The 18,030-nt window shown below is 44.5% G+C and overlaps 1 protein-coding gene across 4 annotated transcripts in view; it reads right to left on the reverse strand.

Annotated features, from left to right (window-relative positions):
- Window positions 1–18,030, reverse strand: part of DOCK8 (dedicator of cytokinesis 8) — a 225,120-nt gene that overhangs the window by 125,287 nt on the left and 81,803 nt on the right. For all 4 annotated transcript variants that reach the window (XM_034647178.1, XM_011225814.3, XM_011225815.3 and 1 more), the window contains 5 exons: window positions 17,195–17,407; window positions 11,934–12,019; window positions 6,753–6,819; window positions 4,429–4,578; window positions 415–495 (listed from right to left, as the gene is read on the reverse strand). In XM_034647178.1, coding sequence (XP_034503069.1) covers window positions 415–495; window positions 4,429–4,578; window positions 6,753–6,819; window positions 11,934–12,019; window positions 17,195–17,407 — 597 coding nt within the window. The remainder of the gene's footprint in view (window positions 1–414; window positions 496–4,428; window positions 4,579–6,752; window positions 6,820–11,933; window positions 12,020–17,194; window positions 17,408–18,030) is intronic.

Raw genomic sequence — 18,030 nt, forward strand, 5'->3', positions numbered from 1 at the left:
GAAGTCTCAGCCTATTTCCAAATATCCACACCAGAAAAGAGATTTGGAAATTGGCTGGTACTGTTGAGAAAGCCCAGCAGAGGTCTGACACCATTTCGTTTCGTGAGGTCTCTGTGGCCTTCCCAACCTAGGTCAGAGCCTTGAAACCAAGACAACAGGATGTGGCTTTTGTACTAGCCAAGTTTTTTTAGACACTGGTGTATATGTCATTTGTTGAACTCAAGAATCGATTTCTTTAAAAAGTTATCATCAATGACCAGCTTCCCTTTCTTCTTTTTTAAGACACAATTTATCAATGTCTCATATGGGGACATATATTATGGACATAATATGGACTTAACTATTTCTGGAACTTCCGAAAAATATCTGCTTATTCTAAGATGTCACCATTTAGTGATAGCCAAAATATCATACCTTTCCACCATCACCTTCTTTGATAACCATGTATGGTTCTGCACAGTCTCCAATCTCTCCCTGCTGAAGGACTTTTTCAATCTACCAATAAAAATAATATTAAAACAAAACTCATGAATTATATCCAGATAATGGCATCGATGCAACCATCAACATGAGGTTTTGTGACAATATTTGATGACAGGGGAAGATGTTCATGCCATATATTTTTTATTTAAAAAATTAGGGTGAAAAAAATTAGCATGAAGAGTACTACACAGTTTTGTTAAAAAAAAGAAAGTCATAAAGGCAGATCCAAAGGACGACAGTAGGTACACAGCAAATGTTAATAGTTGTTATCTTTGTATGGTGAGATTATGTGCTATTTTTATCTTCTTCCTACTGCTTATGTGTAGTTTCTATTTTTAACCATGAACATGCATTATGCTTAAAATAAAAAAATGCAATAAAAGTTAGTTTATAAAAGAGAACCCATGAGACATATGTAAGAAGTGAAAAGCTCATTTTCTTCATTATTGCTTACAATGTAAAAAAGAGATATGGCCTCTGTAAAAGTCAGGTTGGGGACTAAAACCTTCCACAAAGTGAATAAATGAACAGAATAAATTATCCGTAATTGTCTCCCTTGTATTTCCTACTAGGGCCAGTTCTCTGGATTTAACAGACATGGAAAGAAACTGAAAGGTGTGGAGAGGGGCAGCTTTTTACTTGGCTAACTGGCTGGAAATATGAGTTAATGCCACTCCTGTGGAGTATCTCCTTCCAGTTTGCTTCAGGTAAAGGATCTGGCTGGCCAGAAATGTGGCCACCCTGTTTACGAGAAAGAAAAGGACAGATTTGAAATTTCCCAATCCTCTGCTCCAAGGAAATGCAGCTTCCCTTGGAGGCTGAAGAGAAAACGAAGTGGAGTTATTCCCATTAGGCTTTGTTGAGATTAGACATCCGTTGAGATGTTCCTTCCATATGACATCCGGGTTAACATCTTCCATCAGGTGCACGATCTCCACAGGCGCTATCAGATAGGCACAAGGTGTTTAAACCAGAAACATCCCAGTGATGGGGGACGTTAAGTGGCGTTCAGAGGAAGTGGCACAGAGCCGTTCACTGGGTTTCTGTCTCAGGCAGACTGCGAGCAGGAAGTCTCTCTCTTCTCACAAAAGAAGTTTGAAATCCCTTCTCAGTGCACAGCAGGGAAACGAGGCTGGTCCCCGCTGAGGTGCCCCAGGAGGAGAACACAGACACGTGAGCTACCGGCGGACAGGTCTGCAATCATTCACTTGTTCCTTCATTCAAAGAACACTGGCTGAGCACCCTCTAGGTGACAGCTGCTGGGGGCGGGGGAAGGGGGTGAACAAGACACACCCAGTTCTCATTCGACTGAGGCTCATCATCTGGGGCTTGTAGAGCAAACTGGAAGAAGTTAGTTTTCCCATGTAGTCAGTGGATAAAGAAGTGGTCTTTATTTTTTTAAAAAAAGATTTTATTTATTTATTTGACACAGAGACAGCCAGTGAGAGAGACGGCCAGCGAGAGAGGGAACACAAGCAGGGGGAGTGGGAGAGGAAGAAGCAGGCTCCCAGCAGAGGAGTCCGATGTGGGGCTCAATCCCAGAACACCGGGATCACGCCCTGGGCCAAAGGCAGATGCTTAATGACTGCAGCACCCAGGCGCCCCAAGAAGTGGTCTTTAAAATGAACTTTGAGCAGAGATAAAGGACTGGAGATCTTGAAGCAGCAATGGGAACGCAATGGCTTCAAGCATAGTACTGTGCAGTGTGGAACCCACAGGAGAGGGGTCTCCAGACTCTGAAAGTGGGAGACTCCAGATCTGACCAGACCGGCAGAGACTCTTCCCTTCCCCAGTCGGACAAGGGAAACTCCGGGTACTTCGTGAGAAGGGCTGCACGCTGCTGTGGGGGCTCCCTGTACGGCCCCTTGTGCTTATGTGTAAAAGAAACCCGTGGCAGGCAGAGGAAAGGGATGCGTGGGAATTACCAGGGAATTTTTGTCAGATAAAGAGGCTGTCCTCTGTCCTATTCAGGAGGGGCTGGTTCAGTGCCTCATGTGCTTATTTTTAAAGTTTTACATTTCATCCTTATTCTCCATCCCTCAACAGAGGAGCAAAACCATTAAGCCTGGATAATCCCTTAAAGCAATAGTATATACAATACTAAACTAGGAAACCCTACCTAAACTACAGTGAAGATCCTGGTGTTCAGCCTGGGAATAAAAATAAGAAAGAACTCCTCCTTACTGAACGGCATCCGCCTGCCTGTGCTAAATATGGCACACCATTTACTGCATCGTTAGAGGGAAGAAGCAACGAGGACGCCATTACAGTAGAGGAAAAGAAGTCCGAAGCAAACCGGGGACTGTCTTACTGAGCTTTAACTGTCTTCGCTATGTCCAGACAATTGACCGAAGTCTTGGTACCGCCAAATGAATGCATCTGTACTTTCGAGAACTCTGGAATATATTTAGTAACAGGAATCTGTAGGAAGCCTCTGATACTTAGCACACTATGATGGATTAACTAAAACAAAGTCATCCCCCAAGAAGCAGTGCCTGGAGTAAAACCTGGCTGTATGGGGCTAGTGTTGGCATCTTTGGGTTCTCAGGCTGAGAGCACCTGGACTCTAACTAGCTGCAGGGCTTGAAGCTAACTTTCCTATACGTCTAAGTGATACTGCAGTGAAAAGGATATACCTTCAGTTTGACAACAGATGTCTTTTTAGCAACACAACTTTAATCCCTCCAAAAAGTTTATGTGGATTCTCCCTGAGCAACGTGAACCTTTCAGAATCTTTGTAAAATAGTGGAAAGGCAGCTACCTGCCATCTGTCAACTGACCTCTAAGCCAGTTAGGTTCTTTGCAATCTATAGGCTACTCTCGCAGGATCATGGGTGAATCAATGGGATTCTGGAAGTAAAACACCGCGCTAACTAGAAAATGTTCCAAACCTGAAACTCTGGGCGGACGTGAAATCAAAACACCTGATTTTTTTTTTTTTTTTTTACAATTTTGGGGTAAACAGTCAATAAGACTAAATATTTGGCTTAAGGTAAGTGAAATACTCAACGTTCGTTGTTAACCTCTAACCAGTCATTCTGGTGTGCAGAGAAAGCCTCTGGTTTTCTTACATCCGCAAAGAGTACAGCCAAGAATGCAAAGTCCTTCTACTTGGAATTGTCCCACAGATTTTTTTTTTTAAAGATTTTATTTTTATTTATTGGACAGAGATAGAGACAGCCAGCGAGAGAGGGAACACAAGCAGGGGGAGTGGGAGAGGAAGAAAGCAGGCTCATAGCGGAGGAGCCTGACGTGGGGCTCGATCCGGCAACGCCGGGATCACGCCCTGAGCCGAAGGCAGACGCTTAACCGCTGTGCCACCCAGGCGCCCCTGTCCCACAGATTTTGAGGCCACATATATTCATAGTCTGTGACATGGGGATATAAAGGGAGAGTGAAATTTGGAAACCACAGCCCACACCTTAAATTGTCAGAGCCTGGACTTGGGAACATTTCTCTACAGGTGTCTAGAAGAACGTGAACAGTATTAGGAAACTCCATCCAAGATTTCCTCCACAGCAGCCCTCAGAGGTGGACAGCTGAGGGTAGGAGGAACAGCTTGGTCAGGAATAAAGCCTGCTTTATTGGGCCAGGCTTTCTTCTGTGAACGTAACTGCCCATTGAGGGCAGTATTATAATCCCCACTTTACACATAAGGAAACTAAATCTCAGAAAGGTGAGTCACTCTAAGTCCTAAAGCTACAAAGTTTCAAAGCCAAGATTTCAAACCAAGACTGTACGAGTCCAAAACCCAGAGCTGTGCTAGTGTCCCACACAGGATTTGCTTGGAAAGGAAAAGGGGCCAGTTGAAAAGGAAACGAAGCGAATCTCAGAGAACATGTGGCTACATTCTGACCTCTCTTTCACCCCACACATGCTCCAGGAATAACGCCACAAGCAGAGCTTCCAAATGCAGCACGTGCCAACCAGCTTGTGTTTAATTACCTTGACAACTAGATAGATGTCCGAGGATGGGTACGTGACCGAGAAGACTGCAGATTTTGCCTGACTTGATGGAGCCACGGAGGGCGTGTGAGCACGCAGAAAGCCTTTGAACTGGTCAGAGTTCAGGTCACAGTGAAAATTTTCTGAGATCTGTAAACAAGGAGCAAGGCAAACAGTAAGCACACCTGCTGTCCCCCTGGTCTACACATGTCTAAAGCGCAAAAAAAAACCCCACAAAGAAATGTCGCCAAAGGAATAAGGGCCATGATAGACATGGTTTATGAATCGCGGTGGTGGAAAAATCTGATGCGTCTTTTGTCACAATTTCTAGACATTTAGGAGCTGTTTGAGAGATGTTTCTCGAAACATTTACCTTTTTATTATCCCATCCGTATTTCCTGAATACTAATGATGTGCTGGGCACTGCAGCGGAGAAGAGCAAGAAGGGTGCATAGTCACGGAGGAGGAAAAAAGCAACTGTGCAGCTAACAACAGTAGGAGCAAGATGTAAGTGACCACACTTGTACAGAACGCTGTGGAAGTTCCAGGGGGTGGGCGATCACGTCTACTGGGGGGGTGGACAGGAATGCCGCTCACAGAGGAGGCACGTGACGTGGAGGGTCCCTGGAAGGGGACTGATGGGTGGAGCTGGAGGGTGATGGTTCACTGGGGAGAGAGTACAGCACAGAGAAACCAGAGAAGCATCTCAGAGTGTGCAAAGCCTAGAGTGGGTGTAGCCCACGGTGAGGACTCTAGCTTGACGCTCACCGACTAAACCAGGAAGAAAGCAGCTGAGCGACACCCTATAGAAAGCCAGGCAGGGAAGTTCAAGAGTGTGGTTTTAATGTCACAGGTAGGGAGGCCCCGTCAGAGATTCTGAGCAAGAGTACGCCAGGCCAAGCGCTCCCTGGCTCACCAGTGCGGTGTCAGTGAAGAGCTGCTGAGCAGCTTGGTCTCCCCTTCATCACTAAGAGTCATGGCTGGGAAGCGGCTGTGCAGCAGACACGACATTTGCCAGCCTCCTTTGCAGGTGGAGTGAGCACGTGACTAGATTCTTTGCAGTGAACTGTGAGCACAGGGCATGTGTCACATAACTGGTAACGACATGGATGGGGGTGAACGTGGTAGAATGTATAGAACTGTCAAATCACTCCGTTGCCTACCCGAGACTAGTTATAAGACTGCGTGTTCCCTATACTTCAAACAAACAAAATGAAATACTTCCAGCCCTCCCACACGCATCTTTTCCCTTTTTTGGGAGCTACAGTGGCAGCGACAAGAGTGGCTTTGGGAGGGCACAGACTGAAGACGGCGGAGCCTCTGCCAGTAGGGGGTCTAGAAGGATGGAGCAGCAGACCTCTGCTGAGCTAACCTCCCCCCACCCCCGACTGCTAAGAAACCAAGACAGAAACTTCTTTTTTAAGCCAGAAGTTCTGCAAATGTGGTCCCCTGGCCAGCAACTTCAGCCTCACCTGGGAATCCGCTAGAAATGCAGATTCTCAGGCGCCCCTGGACCTCCTGAGTCAGACGCTCTGAGGGGAGCCCAGCATCTGGGATGTAACAAGACCACTGGGGGAATCTCTGACACCCACTCAGGTGGGAGAATTACTGCCTTACACTCTGGAATCCAGGAGTTACAGTTTTAGCGTGAACCTCCCCTCGCTGATGTCAATCTCAGGGCTCATGAATATTTATCCAAGAGATACACACTTCCTTAAATACGGAGTGGTTATGGGTCAAAGTGGCAGAGTGTCCTTTGTGCCTGTGCTGTTTTTGTCCTCCTCTAGGGTTCACGAAGTGACAAAACATTAAAACACTCCCGGAGAAGAGGCTTAGGTACTCAAAAGCTTTTTCATTAAATGCGCACCACAGCTGGTGAGGTTTTCGCTTGATGGCACATTAATCCTTTCCCTGCACAAGATGCCTTCCATCCGTGATGAGACCCTTGACAACACAAAAACTCCGCAATGGAGGTAACATGACACATATATCCGAGCTTGTTAAAAATGTATTTAAATTGCTTTGTTTGACATGTCATCCCTTGTGTTGCTATTTCTTTTCTCTCTCTCAATCCTAAACAGGCCACCAACTCCAGCAGGCTTTCCCTTTAAGGTTCTTCAAAGAACATAAATGACTAACATTTCCAGATCGTTCCTGTAAAAATTGCAAAGGCAATAGAACTGGATGTGTCAAAGGTCATGTGCTTCCAAATCTGATGCATTTTTGCTGCATAGAAGTGAGATCTGAAAAACATGAACCCCCCAAATCATAAGCCCAAGGATGTGGATGTGCCCCCAAGGATGGGGTGTTCTCTGCTTCTTTACCTTTTTCCTTTCTTTAACATCGTAGAGGGCGATGCTGGCAAACAGAGGCTCAATTTCAATCTCAAACCTGTCAGAGAGAGGAAGAAAAAATAGAGTTTTAACTGAGGTAATTTTGAATTTGCTGAAAGTGTTGAGCTCTATAAACTGGCTAAAAATGTACATCATTTCCCAAAATATTTGGATAACTTCACACAGATGAGAATCATACTGGGATATTAGTGGAGAAAGATGGGAGTTCGTGGAAAATTCCTAGTCGTTGGAGATAGTAGCGGATGGCACTTTCTCCTAAAAAGCACTTGTTAGCGACATCACAAGGGAGTGAGGGCAGAATGTTCCCCGTGGTGTGATCCAACATGGCCCTACTTATCATTGTCGATGCTGTGTTTTCTGATGGTAAAGCCTTTGTCTTAAGTAAAGGTTTTGTTCACAGTTTACCCTTTACTGCTAGGTAGGAATCCCTATTATTCAATTCTAAGGGACAAGGCTTTTCAGAGAGTTAAAAAAAAGTTCTGTTGCTATCGCTTACATTTACAGTGGAACCATTTATGTGGGCGAATGTCTGACCTTCCCTAATTCCAGCTGCTGAGATGCTGGGGCTGGGAACACTGCCAATAAACACTGGGCTGTGGGACCCAGTGAGAGCTAGAAACCTATCAGCCCTACTTGCTCATTCCCCTCGAAATGCTGGGTTTGATGAGACTGTGTATCCAAAGCATAATCCTTTCACGTGTTATAGGGCACGTGAAGCACAGATCCCCACATTCCAAGTTTCTCAGGCTAACAACCCATGATTTGGGATCCTGAGTGTACCAATAACCAGGCCCTGGACCACCATTACCTCAGAAATCATGTAAATTAGGCCAAATTTTGTTTTAAGGCATGTGTGAGAGGATGGCCTTATTGGTGGGTAACTGTCTAAAAAGAGGACCTTTATTTTTTTTTTCAAGATTTATTTATTTATTTGAGAGAGAGAGAATAAGTGGGAGAGGCAGAGGGAGAGAGACACTCAAGCAGACTCCTGAGCCCACAGCCCAATACGGAGCTTGATCTCATGACGCCAAGATCATGACCTGAGCCAAAAAACAAAAGTCAGACGCTCAACCGACTGTGCCACCCAGTGCCCCTAAAAAGAGGACTTTTAAGAAGAGTATTTGAGTAGGGGGACGCACAGACAAAAAGGCAAGCACAGTCATACGGCGCCTGTGGAGATAAGACAGATGGGGATGATGGCAGACTCAGGGCATGGAGTCAGACACACCTGGGCTCTGCCCCTCCTCCCACCACCAGTTCCTCTGGGATCTTAATCTGGTTATTTGGCTTTCCCAATTTCACTTACTTATCTGTAAAATGAGGAAGGGACTCTGGCTCTTCCCATCTCCCAGTGTTGTTGTAAGGATCGTGTGGGACAACAAGTGTGAACACACCCTAAGAACAGTGTCAAGGAACAGCATTGCCCCCAGAGCCAAAAGGTGGAAGCAACGCGAGTGTCCATCAAGGGATGAATGGACAAACAAAACATGGCAGGTGCCTATAATGGAATAGTATTCAGCCTGGAAAAGGAAGGACATTCTGACTCGGGCTCCAACACGAACCTTGAAGGCATTATGCTAAGTGAAACAAACCAGTCACAAAAGGACACGTCTCGTAAAATTCTATTTCTATAAGGTACTTAGACAGAAGGTGATGGTGGCTACCAGGGACTGGGGGAAGAAGGATAGGGATTATCGTTTAATGAGGACGAAGTTGCGGTGTTGGAAGGAAAGGGATCTGGAGGTGGGTGTTTGTGGCCACACTCCAGTGAGGGTGTATTTAATGCCACTGAGCTGTACATACACTTGACAATGGTGATGATGGCAAATGTGAGGTTACATATATTTTACCACAAGAACACAACAGAGAGGATTTCTATGACTAGTCTATCTTTAGGTAAGAGCACATCATTTGGGGGCTTTCCTGTGCTTCAGCTCACCAGCTATTGCCTGGCGTGGTCGGCCCGTGTTTGTGCATTCCGAGGTCTGAATATAGCTGTGATCTATTAGGTAGGTACGGAGTATTAAGTACTCTGTGGTTCAGAGAAAGAAAGGGGAATTAACATTTGTCTCATACCTACAAATTGGGTTAAGTGTTTGACACATGTTGATTCCTTTAACTTCACAACAATGGAGTGATGCAGATATTACCCCCATTTTTGAGGTGCAGCGAGATTAAGTAATTTGCTGAAAGCCACAAGGTTAGGGGCTGGCACACTCAGGGCTCAGAGCCCAGCATTTTCTGACCACAGAACCTGAGGTTTTTTCCTACAGGTGTATCTTCAAGGGTAGTCCCCAGAAACTAGCATTTTGAGGCAAATCAGGATTTTATCAAAATGTAGGTTTCTTTGTTCCCCCTGAGATGGTGCAAGGTCTCCCCAAATCTGCGTTTAAAACAAGCTCCCTGAGGGGGCACCTGGGCAGCTCAGTGTGTTAAGCATCTGCCTTCCGCTCAGGTCATGATCTCCGGGTCCTGGGATGGAGCCCTGCATCAGGCTTCCTGCTCAGCGAGAAGTCGGCTTCTCTCTCTCTCCATCTCCATCTCCCCACTCCCCCGCTCATTTTCTCTCTCTCAAATAAATGAAATTTAAATCAATCAATCAATCAATGTCTTTGAGTAAACTTGGTGATGCATACTAGTTTCACCAGCAAGAAGACTCCTCTGAGCTGAGGTTACTTTGCATTAAGATAGTATTAAATCTCACATTAAAAGATTTCCCCACATTAAATGCAAAAGAGAAAAATACTTTGTTGCCATCCTCTCTTTTTTCCTGGTGCTACAAACACTGCAGATTCACACCAGCTGATTCTTTCTACATGCTTGAGGTTTACATGTTTCTCAAAAGCAAAACAGTGACAGAGATCTCAACAGATTCTGAAAAATTAGCAGGCTGAGAAAATCTATTGTGGTAGAAATAAAAATTCTGCGATGTCCGTGTCAATGGGGAAATGGGGTCTTTAACATTACCATTATATTTTTACTATTCATATTTTTGACACTGTAGGTTTACTTATAAGAACTTGCTTTTTTTTTTTTTTTTAAATCTGGTTTATTTAGAGTAGTCATAGTTGACAATCTCTTTCGTCCACAGTTCTCTTGCTGGTGTATATTGATAGGGATACTATTTAAGACACTTGACTGGGCCAAGTGCACTGGGCAAACACCTCAATTCTCCCTGATTCCTGCTTTGGCAATGGGGAAAAACATCGCCAAAAAAATGACAATTTTCATTAAGAGAAATCCAAATGGCTCTGTTTGGTTTTTGTAATAATACATGTCTGTCTTAGTGGCCATGCTTTCCCACCTGTCAGAACTGCTGCTATCTATTGTTGGAAAGATCTAGAAGGCTTGGTGGCAAAGTGACATCATGAGAGAGAGAATTCCTCCGATCCCGAACAGCACAGTTACTGCACCTACGTGGGGCCTGATGTGCGTCCTGTGGGGGTGGGTGAGTGCCTCAGACAATAGGGTGGACTTCCTGAGCAATGCAGAGGAGACCAGCAGCCACTTCCACTCAGTCCCCCACTTCCGGGTTGGCTTGCAGGGGTGAGAGGCTGCCTTTTCTAGCCTAGACTTGACAGAGCTGGTTTATGAGCTGCTCATCTCCCTGTACAAGACAAAAGGCCCTCACTCCCCTCCCCCAGCTGGTAGAGCTGGCTAGGGGGAGGGGCTACCACATCAAGAGAGCCCCCACAACGGGGGGAGCAGCTCTGCCTGCTTGTGCTCTCAGGAGAGCATCTGCACAAGCTATGCATTAGAATCACAGACGTTTAGATCAGGCAGGAACACAGACCATCTGGTGGAAAAACATCATTTATCGGTAAGAACTAAAACACCCAGAGAAGCTCCCAGGGTTGAAATACAGCCTCGAATCCAGAATCCACATGCCCTAATTACAAACCAGGTGCTGCTTGAGGGGGTCCGTGAACTGACTTCAAGAGATGGATGACCCTCCTAACAGGGTATGAAAAAATATTATGCTTATGTACCGTTGCCTAGGTAGAGCATTTTACAGCTGCGTATTTTTGAGAGTCTGTGATTTGAAGTTGGAAGAATTCTCAAAAATAGCAGCCCGCAAGAGAGGCATGCAAACACTCCCGCCTGGGTATGCAAGACAATCTGTTCGTGTGCTGGAGGCAGCTATTCTAATTTATTTTGAATTTTTTAGTTCATACGTTTCAATTTCTCATTTATGTATATTCGATAACATATGTAATAGTTTGATCTGCATGTATCAAATTAATACACATATACAGAGGACATAGGACTTTTTCCTACTTTAAAAGTAAACAATTAAAAAAAACTTGGAGATAATTGCTGAAAAGTAGATGTGGCAAACTGTTGGCCCACCAGGTGAATCCAGATGGCAGACATGCAGTTGTCGAACATTTAAAAAGGAAATGAGAAGGTATTTAACAAGTCAGGAAATCATGCAGAAAAATCGGAATTTCCAGCTTCTCTTGAAAAAGCAAAAACAAAAAGAAAACAGACAGTTGGCCAAAATGGGCCTGTGTCCCTGGGTGGCAAGAGCTGGCCCTTGCCAGCAGGAGGTACCCCCTTAAAATAGTTTGCTAGAGTCCATACTGCTCTCTGGTCCTCTGTGTGGTCTGCTGGCACTGAGACTGGGTTTTAGTTGCATTTAATGTTGTGTTTCAATAGTTAACAAACAAGTCTCTGGGGGAAAAAAACCTAAAAGGTCTCATTTGTAGCATTTTCTGATTTCTATGTCATAAATATCCCACCACAGCCAACTTCAAGCTGCTGAACACAGAGCTGGGAAGAGAAAGGCACCATCAGCTCTCATGAATTAGTCAGTACACCATTCACTGCTTTTCAGGTTTTTTTCCCCCTGCCCAGCTTTCCCTGTTCCCTTTGTAAGTATGCTGTTCCACTCAGTTACCTTACACGACTAACTTCAGGGTGTGACTTGCCTGTGACCGTCCAAGGAGGGGACTGTCCAAGGCTTGGGAGAAATAGACTCTGGGTCTAGATGACTCCAAACACTGCTTCTCCCATCATGTCACAGCCACACACTGTTAGAACAGCGCCGGAAGACCCTTCCCATTCGAGCTCTGTCCATAGAGGTGCAGTTTCTATGTAAAAGGCAAGGTAAACCTCTGTGCAGTGGTTAATATGTTTGCTGAGACTTACTTCAGGGTCAGGACCTTGACCAGTATTCTGTTGCCCAGATGTTCCTTAGGACATTCTGGCACCGGACGTATTTCCACAGCATCCTCCTGTTATTAATCACATAGTAAAGAAATCATGAGTGAGTTTCCAGGAGGGGTTCCGGCTGGAGTGAGTCCAGGGAAGGGAAGGCTGCTACCCAGCACTCAACCTGCACTTGCCTTACGTCTAGTAGTGCGACAACACTTTGACTTTTATAAGAGAGTTTGTTATTCAATCCCAAGCTTTGGAGTCAACGACCGCAAACAATTCTCCTTTCGGAAAGCGAGGCATTTAAGACAAAGAGACGGAGGGAGGAAGGAAGGAAATGGGAACATGAATACAACTGAGTAACATCCACCAGATGGCATTGTAAACTCTTATTCCTATTGTTGGTATTGTTGGCTTCTCTTTCTTCTTTTTCTTTTTTTTTTTGGCTGCTCTAAGCACACTTCCAGAATATTTCTCCTGCCAAGGTTTTACTAGTAAATAGTGAGTTTCAGACTGGAAGCCCGAGTCTGAATAGCTCACAGCAGGCTGTATATAAACCCTCAATATTTAAAATAGTCTTTCTCACTTGACCGTTTTCTTAAACAGATTTGAGGTTGAATGTATAGGTTTCTACACATACGTGTCCAGCTAGAGCTTGCTGAAGTTCTCAGTACAGGAAACTTACTAATGACAAATTAGTAATGACTTAGTAAGGGACAAATACATTTTTTTTTAAACCACATTCGGGACTCTATTTTACCGCACTGGGACTCAAGACTTAAAGAGAAACATCAAGTCCCTAAGGTAACTTTTAACATTCAAACCAGAACTATCACAGGATCTTAATTATATTCACGTATGCAAAGGCAACAATTCAAATCTCTGAAAGCTTTAATTCCTGCTCTTGTAGCAGACTGACTGAACACTGGTGGTCCGCAGCTCACAAGGGTCGGAAGAATAGTCATGTCTAATTATTCTTTCCTGGGCTGTAAATGATGGGAGCTTCCCCCCAAATACCGCATCGCAATGGTAACATTTTTAGCAATAGCCGTAGAATCACCTTCCCCGTAATTCTGCGCCTGGATTGGTGAAACGAAGTGGTAAACTCACATCTACTCTAAGCCCTACTCTTCAAGGCCCAATCCTGCGTGTATCAGCTGGCCATCATGTGCAGGGGAAGGGCTGATCTTGTCTCAGAGGACCCACCGCTTGATGCCCACACCGAGCTCAGCTCCCTCAGAGCAAGCTCAGATCACTTGTGATCAGAGCAGACACATCGAAAACGGAAGCCCCCCACCATTAGAGAAGAACCTCAGTTTACATTCATGGGTTTCTAAGGCTACCTCTCTGGTCTGGATTCGAACCTTTGGGATCCTATGTTAGAAGCTTTTCATTGGGAAAATGTAAACATACACAAAAGTAGAAAGAAAAATGTAATGAACCACCTTTACCCGTCGCGTAAGTCTCAACGAGTTCCACTCATGGGCAACCTGGTTTCACCTATATTCCCACTTACTACCCCCGCCCCCCAACTCAATAGTGGACAGCTTGGCAGCCAAGCCCCAGACATCATATAACTTCATCTGTAAATCTCTAAAAGATAAAGGCTTTTAAAAATACACAGCTGTAGAGGCGCCTGGGTAGTGTAGTCGTTAGACGTCTGCCTTCGGCTCAGGGCGTGATCCCAGCGTTCTGGGATCGAGCCCCACATCAGGCTCCTCTGCTGGGAGCCTGCTTCTTCCTCTCCCACTCCCCCTGCTTGTGTTCCCTCTCTCACTGGCTGTCTCTGTCAAATAAATAAAATAAAATCTTTAAAAAAAAACACACAGCTGTAATATCATGATGAGTCTTTAAAAAATTAATAGTTAATTTCTTATTGTTACTAAATATTTAGTCAGTTCCAAATTTCCCCAACTATCTCCATTATTTTTTGCAGTTTGTTAAATTATGATCCAATCAAGGTTTACATATTGATGCATTTTCTAAGTCTCTTCTCATCTATATGCATTTCTTTTTTTTTTTTTTAAAGATTTTATTTATTTATTCAACAGAGATAGAGATAGCCAGCGAGAGAGGGAACACAAGCAGGGGGAGTGGGAGAGGAAGAAGCAGGCTCATAGCAGAAGAGCCTGATGTGGGGCTCGATCCCATAATGCCGGGATCACGCCCTGAGCCGAAGGCAGACGCTTTAACCGCTATGCCACCCAGGCGCCCCCTATATGCATTTCTTGAGCCTTTATAGTTATTTGATATTGGAACTAGTTCCCAGAGGAGGAGAAGAGCAAATATGAAGTTTTAAGTGGATGTCTGTTGTTTTATCTTCCTGAATGTATGTATGCATACATATCTATATGTACATATGTATACATATATATGTATATGTGTGTGTGTGTGTATATACATATAGAAAGAGACAGAAAGGGAGGGAGAGAGAGAGTGAGAGAGAAAGAGAAAGACAGTAGGAGAGACGTGCTTCTCTCAGCTGACCCAGTAGATCCTGAGGCCAACTGTACATCTGTTAGCCTGTGCTGGCATTATGTGAGCTCACAAATCCTCTTTTTTTTTTTTTTTCTTAATTGGTTTTTAGTTGGGTTCTGTCACTTGCAGCCTAGGGAGTCTGAATGCAAACTCTTCTGTAATCAGAGGATAGTGGCATCTTTTTAGGGACCAACACGCAGAATGCCTTCCACAGAACCGAGAGTGAACGGGGAACAGTACTCAGCTCACAGAGGCTTGGGGGCTACGTTCTACTTTTACCTCTCCTGTAGGCTCAGTCATAATTTGGATATAATAGTTCATCTCTCTTCTCATTCTCCTCACCAGGAAATAAAGTCAGGGTAATATTAAATCGTTTCCATTAATGTGTTTCCCCCCCAAAAAAATCAGCAGGGGTGATCACTTCAAGGTAGCCAGGAATTCACCTTTCTTCCACAGGACTATCTTTGGAGAAAGTTCAAATTACAAGGACGAATGCAATTTCTGTGTGCATGAGCTTCAGAATATTAAAGGCTGGTATAGGGGCCCTCCGGCATTTTAGACATGCCAATTTACAAATAATTGGTACAATAATTACAAAGCATTCCTCACCACTCAATAAAGCAGGCTTATTAGGAGCTCTGCTAGATTATAACTTTCAGTCCTAATCGAGTTTCTGCATTGTTTCAGAGACCATAAAACAAAGTTCCTTCCTCAGAGTCTGTGAATCTTCTTGCAATCAATGCAAGATTGGACACCCTCCCATTTAATCCCCCGAGGGGGACTTCAATGAGCTAATGTCTCACCGGATATGTCCTCTTCACCCTTTAATTGTTTTCTCTCTCCTGGTGTCTACTTGGGGACACTTTCTTATCTATGGGCACCTCCACTATGGAACTGGGAGGAAAAGGAATGTAAGTGGAAATCAAATCTGTCAGATTAATATTTCTTGACAAAGCTGGTTAAAAAAAATTAGTTTTATATGGAAATTGAAAAGTTATTATATATAATGTGGTTGCTCACATCATCTTTGGATTTCAGTTATATCCACTAATATACCAGGTAGCCCTGTGTAGATACATAAAGAGGCAAACACAAAGTTTGGGGTTAATGGGCTAGGAGCCCCATTCTGTAATTTGCCTGTTGAATCTTAAACAAGTTCCTCCCTGACTCTTACTCTGCAATCTGAAGAATGGAGGTGATAACACTGCCCACATTATTCATATTTATTTTTAATCTGCCTCATTCAGAAAAAGATTTGGGGCCATTGCAAATGAAATAAATAGGTGAGAAAGCCAAGGTGGCTGGAATATAAGGATAAGAAGGAAAGAAGGAAGGAAGGAAGGAAGGAAGGAAGGAAGGAAGGAAGGAAGGAAGGAAAGAAGGAAGGAAAGAAAGAAAGAAAGAGAAAGAAAGAAAGAGAGAGAAAGAAAGAAAAAGAAAGAAAGGGAGAAAGAAAGAAAGAAAGAAAGAAAGAAAGAAAGAAAGAAAGAAAGAAAGAGGAAGGGAAGGGTGGGAGGGAGGAAGGAAGAGGGGAAGAGAGAAGGAGGACATAAATTCCAATAAGTAAGCCACTAGATTTAGTGGCAGCAAGCAGAAATTTGACCCTAAGTAAAGACTAGGAGAACCATTTACAAAATGTGCACAGTCTCCTAAGTGTTCCTGTTTCCCCAGGGAATGCAACTTCTCTGCCTGAAGGCTTGAGAGACAATTTCCCTCTGGATCCTCACTGAGGCAGGTGCTAGGTGAGTGGGAGGTCTGTGTCCTCAAGAATATTTGCACAGAGGACATGACAGCACATCTCATGACCTCTGCCTCCCTTCCTATGCTTTTTGCTGACCAGTGGTAAGCTCATCCCAGGGCAGGTCAGCAAATACAACGCCCAGGGGTGGGGGCTTCACAGGGTTTAAGAAGCCGGCTCCCTAATGGTCCTCCTGCTTGAGCTGAAAATTAAACTTCAAACATTTAGAGACAGGAATGGATGGCTTCTCTTTTAAGCAAAAATGCCCTCCAAATCGTGTATCTTGCAACTCAACTTTTAATAAAATTGGGACAGAAGAACTATTCTGGAGCCAGTCTGGGCAAGAACCAGAAGTACAGACATTCTGACAGACAGAGGAAAGACACAAAGCCTCCTATTAAGTGTGAGGAGCCTCAACAGGCTTGAAAAACGGTCACTCCTCATCCCATCCATCCAAAGTACCCCAGGGAGTGGCCACCAGGCAAAGCTTACATGATTGAACTGCTCTCGGTCAGCTCCGATATGTAAAGAAGGGACAGTCAGGACCCTGAAGTTGATGCATGGAGAGCACAGCTATGATGACTTTAGACCAGAATGTTTTCAAAGCAATTCTCTTCAGGTTGTTCATAGAGATTATTTTGAAAAAGACCTTAACACTTGAGAATATCAAAGTTTAAGTAACACACGTCTTGATGGATTAACCACAAAACATACCCTCAAATAACTGAATGGTTTGACACACTAAGTGAGATCACTACATGCAGACCCTTGAAATGTGCTGAGGATTAACTGAGACAAAGTCAGTGAAAGCGTTTTGCAGAGAGCAATGAAAATCCTGGTTGTTATTACTGGAATCTCATTGGCAGGAATGATCAGTAACTGACTTTGCTGTTCTATGGGCTTGTCCTAGGGGAAAGAACGGCCCGGAAATCATACAGTTCAGCATTGTGACAGTGCTATCGGGCATGACAAACACTACTACCCTCCTGGAGACTGTTTCCTCCCCGAAATTCTCCAGCATGGAGATGGTCGCACCCACCTCATCCACCGATGGGTACAGAGCAAAGAGCTCGGCATGCCGATTGGTCCTCCGGGCCTCTTCATTCTGCTTCTCGAAGTCCTCAGCACTCACTTGTTGCAGCAGGTTCTCCAGCCGCTGATCGGGCTGCAGGCTGCGAAGGTCGAAGCCACAGGCAGTGAGGGGCACTTTCCCAGACACGTCGCACAGCACGTTTAAGTGGCGGGGACGCGCCTGCAAGAAGAGGCCCATCTTGTGTAAGAGAGAGATTGTGGGTCTAAAATGAGACCAGAAGAATCTGGGATGTCTCACCCCTGCACCCACGTGGGGTTACAGAATCAAGCCTCAAGTTGCTTCTGAGCAGAATGGGGGTTTGACAAAAACCACATCTTTGCTTCCTGGCCCGAATATCCTAAAATTAAATGTCTCCTTCCCACCTGGAAGCAGGTAATTACTCATCAGAGGTGGATAAACCGGTCCTTGAAGAAGGGTTTGAAAACAGCCCTGTGAATTTGGGTCATGTTCTCTTCTGGAGGTTGGGAGCCAAGTGTCTTGGGAACCTCGCTCACGTCTCACGCTCAAGTGGAACAGCATCGGAATAGGTTACACACAGAGGAGTCTGCACAGGGTACACAGGGACCTCATCTTAATCTCAACTTCAGAAGCTGGTTTTTGAAACTGGAAAATAAGATGACCTGAGAGGAGCCTTCCAAATTAAACCCAAAGTGAATATTATGCTTCTGAAGACAGAGGATGTGGGGCTGGGAATACTCCTCTACAGAACTTTAGTAACAATTATAGGAATAAGCACCAGAACAAAAAGCAGGAAAGCATTTGCTATTCAAGTAGCATCCACT

Source organism: Ailuropoda melanoleuca, chromosome 17, assembly GCF_002007445.2.
Source record: "Ailuropoda melanoleuca isolate Jingjing chromosome 17, ASM200744v2, whole genome shotgun sequence".
Taxonomy (NCBI): Eukaryota; Metazoa; Chordata; class Mammalia; order Carnivora; family Ursidae; genus Ailuropoda; species Ailuropoda melanoleuca.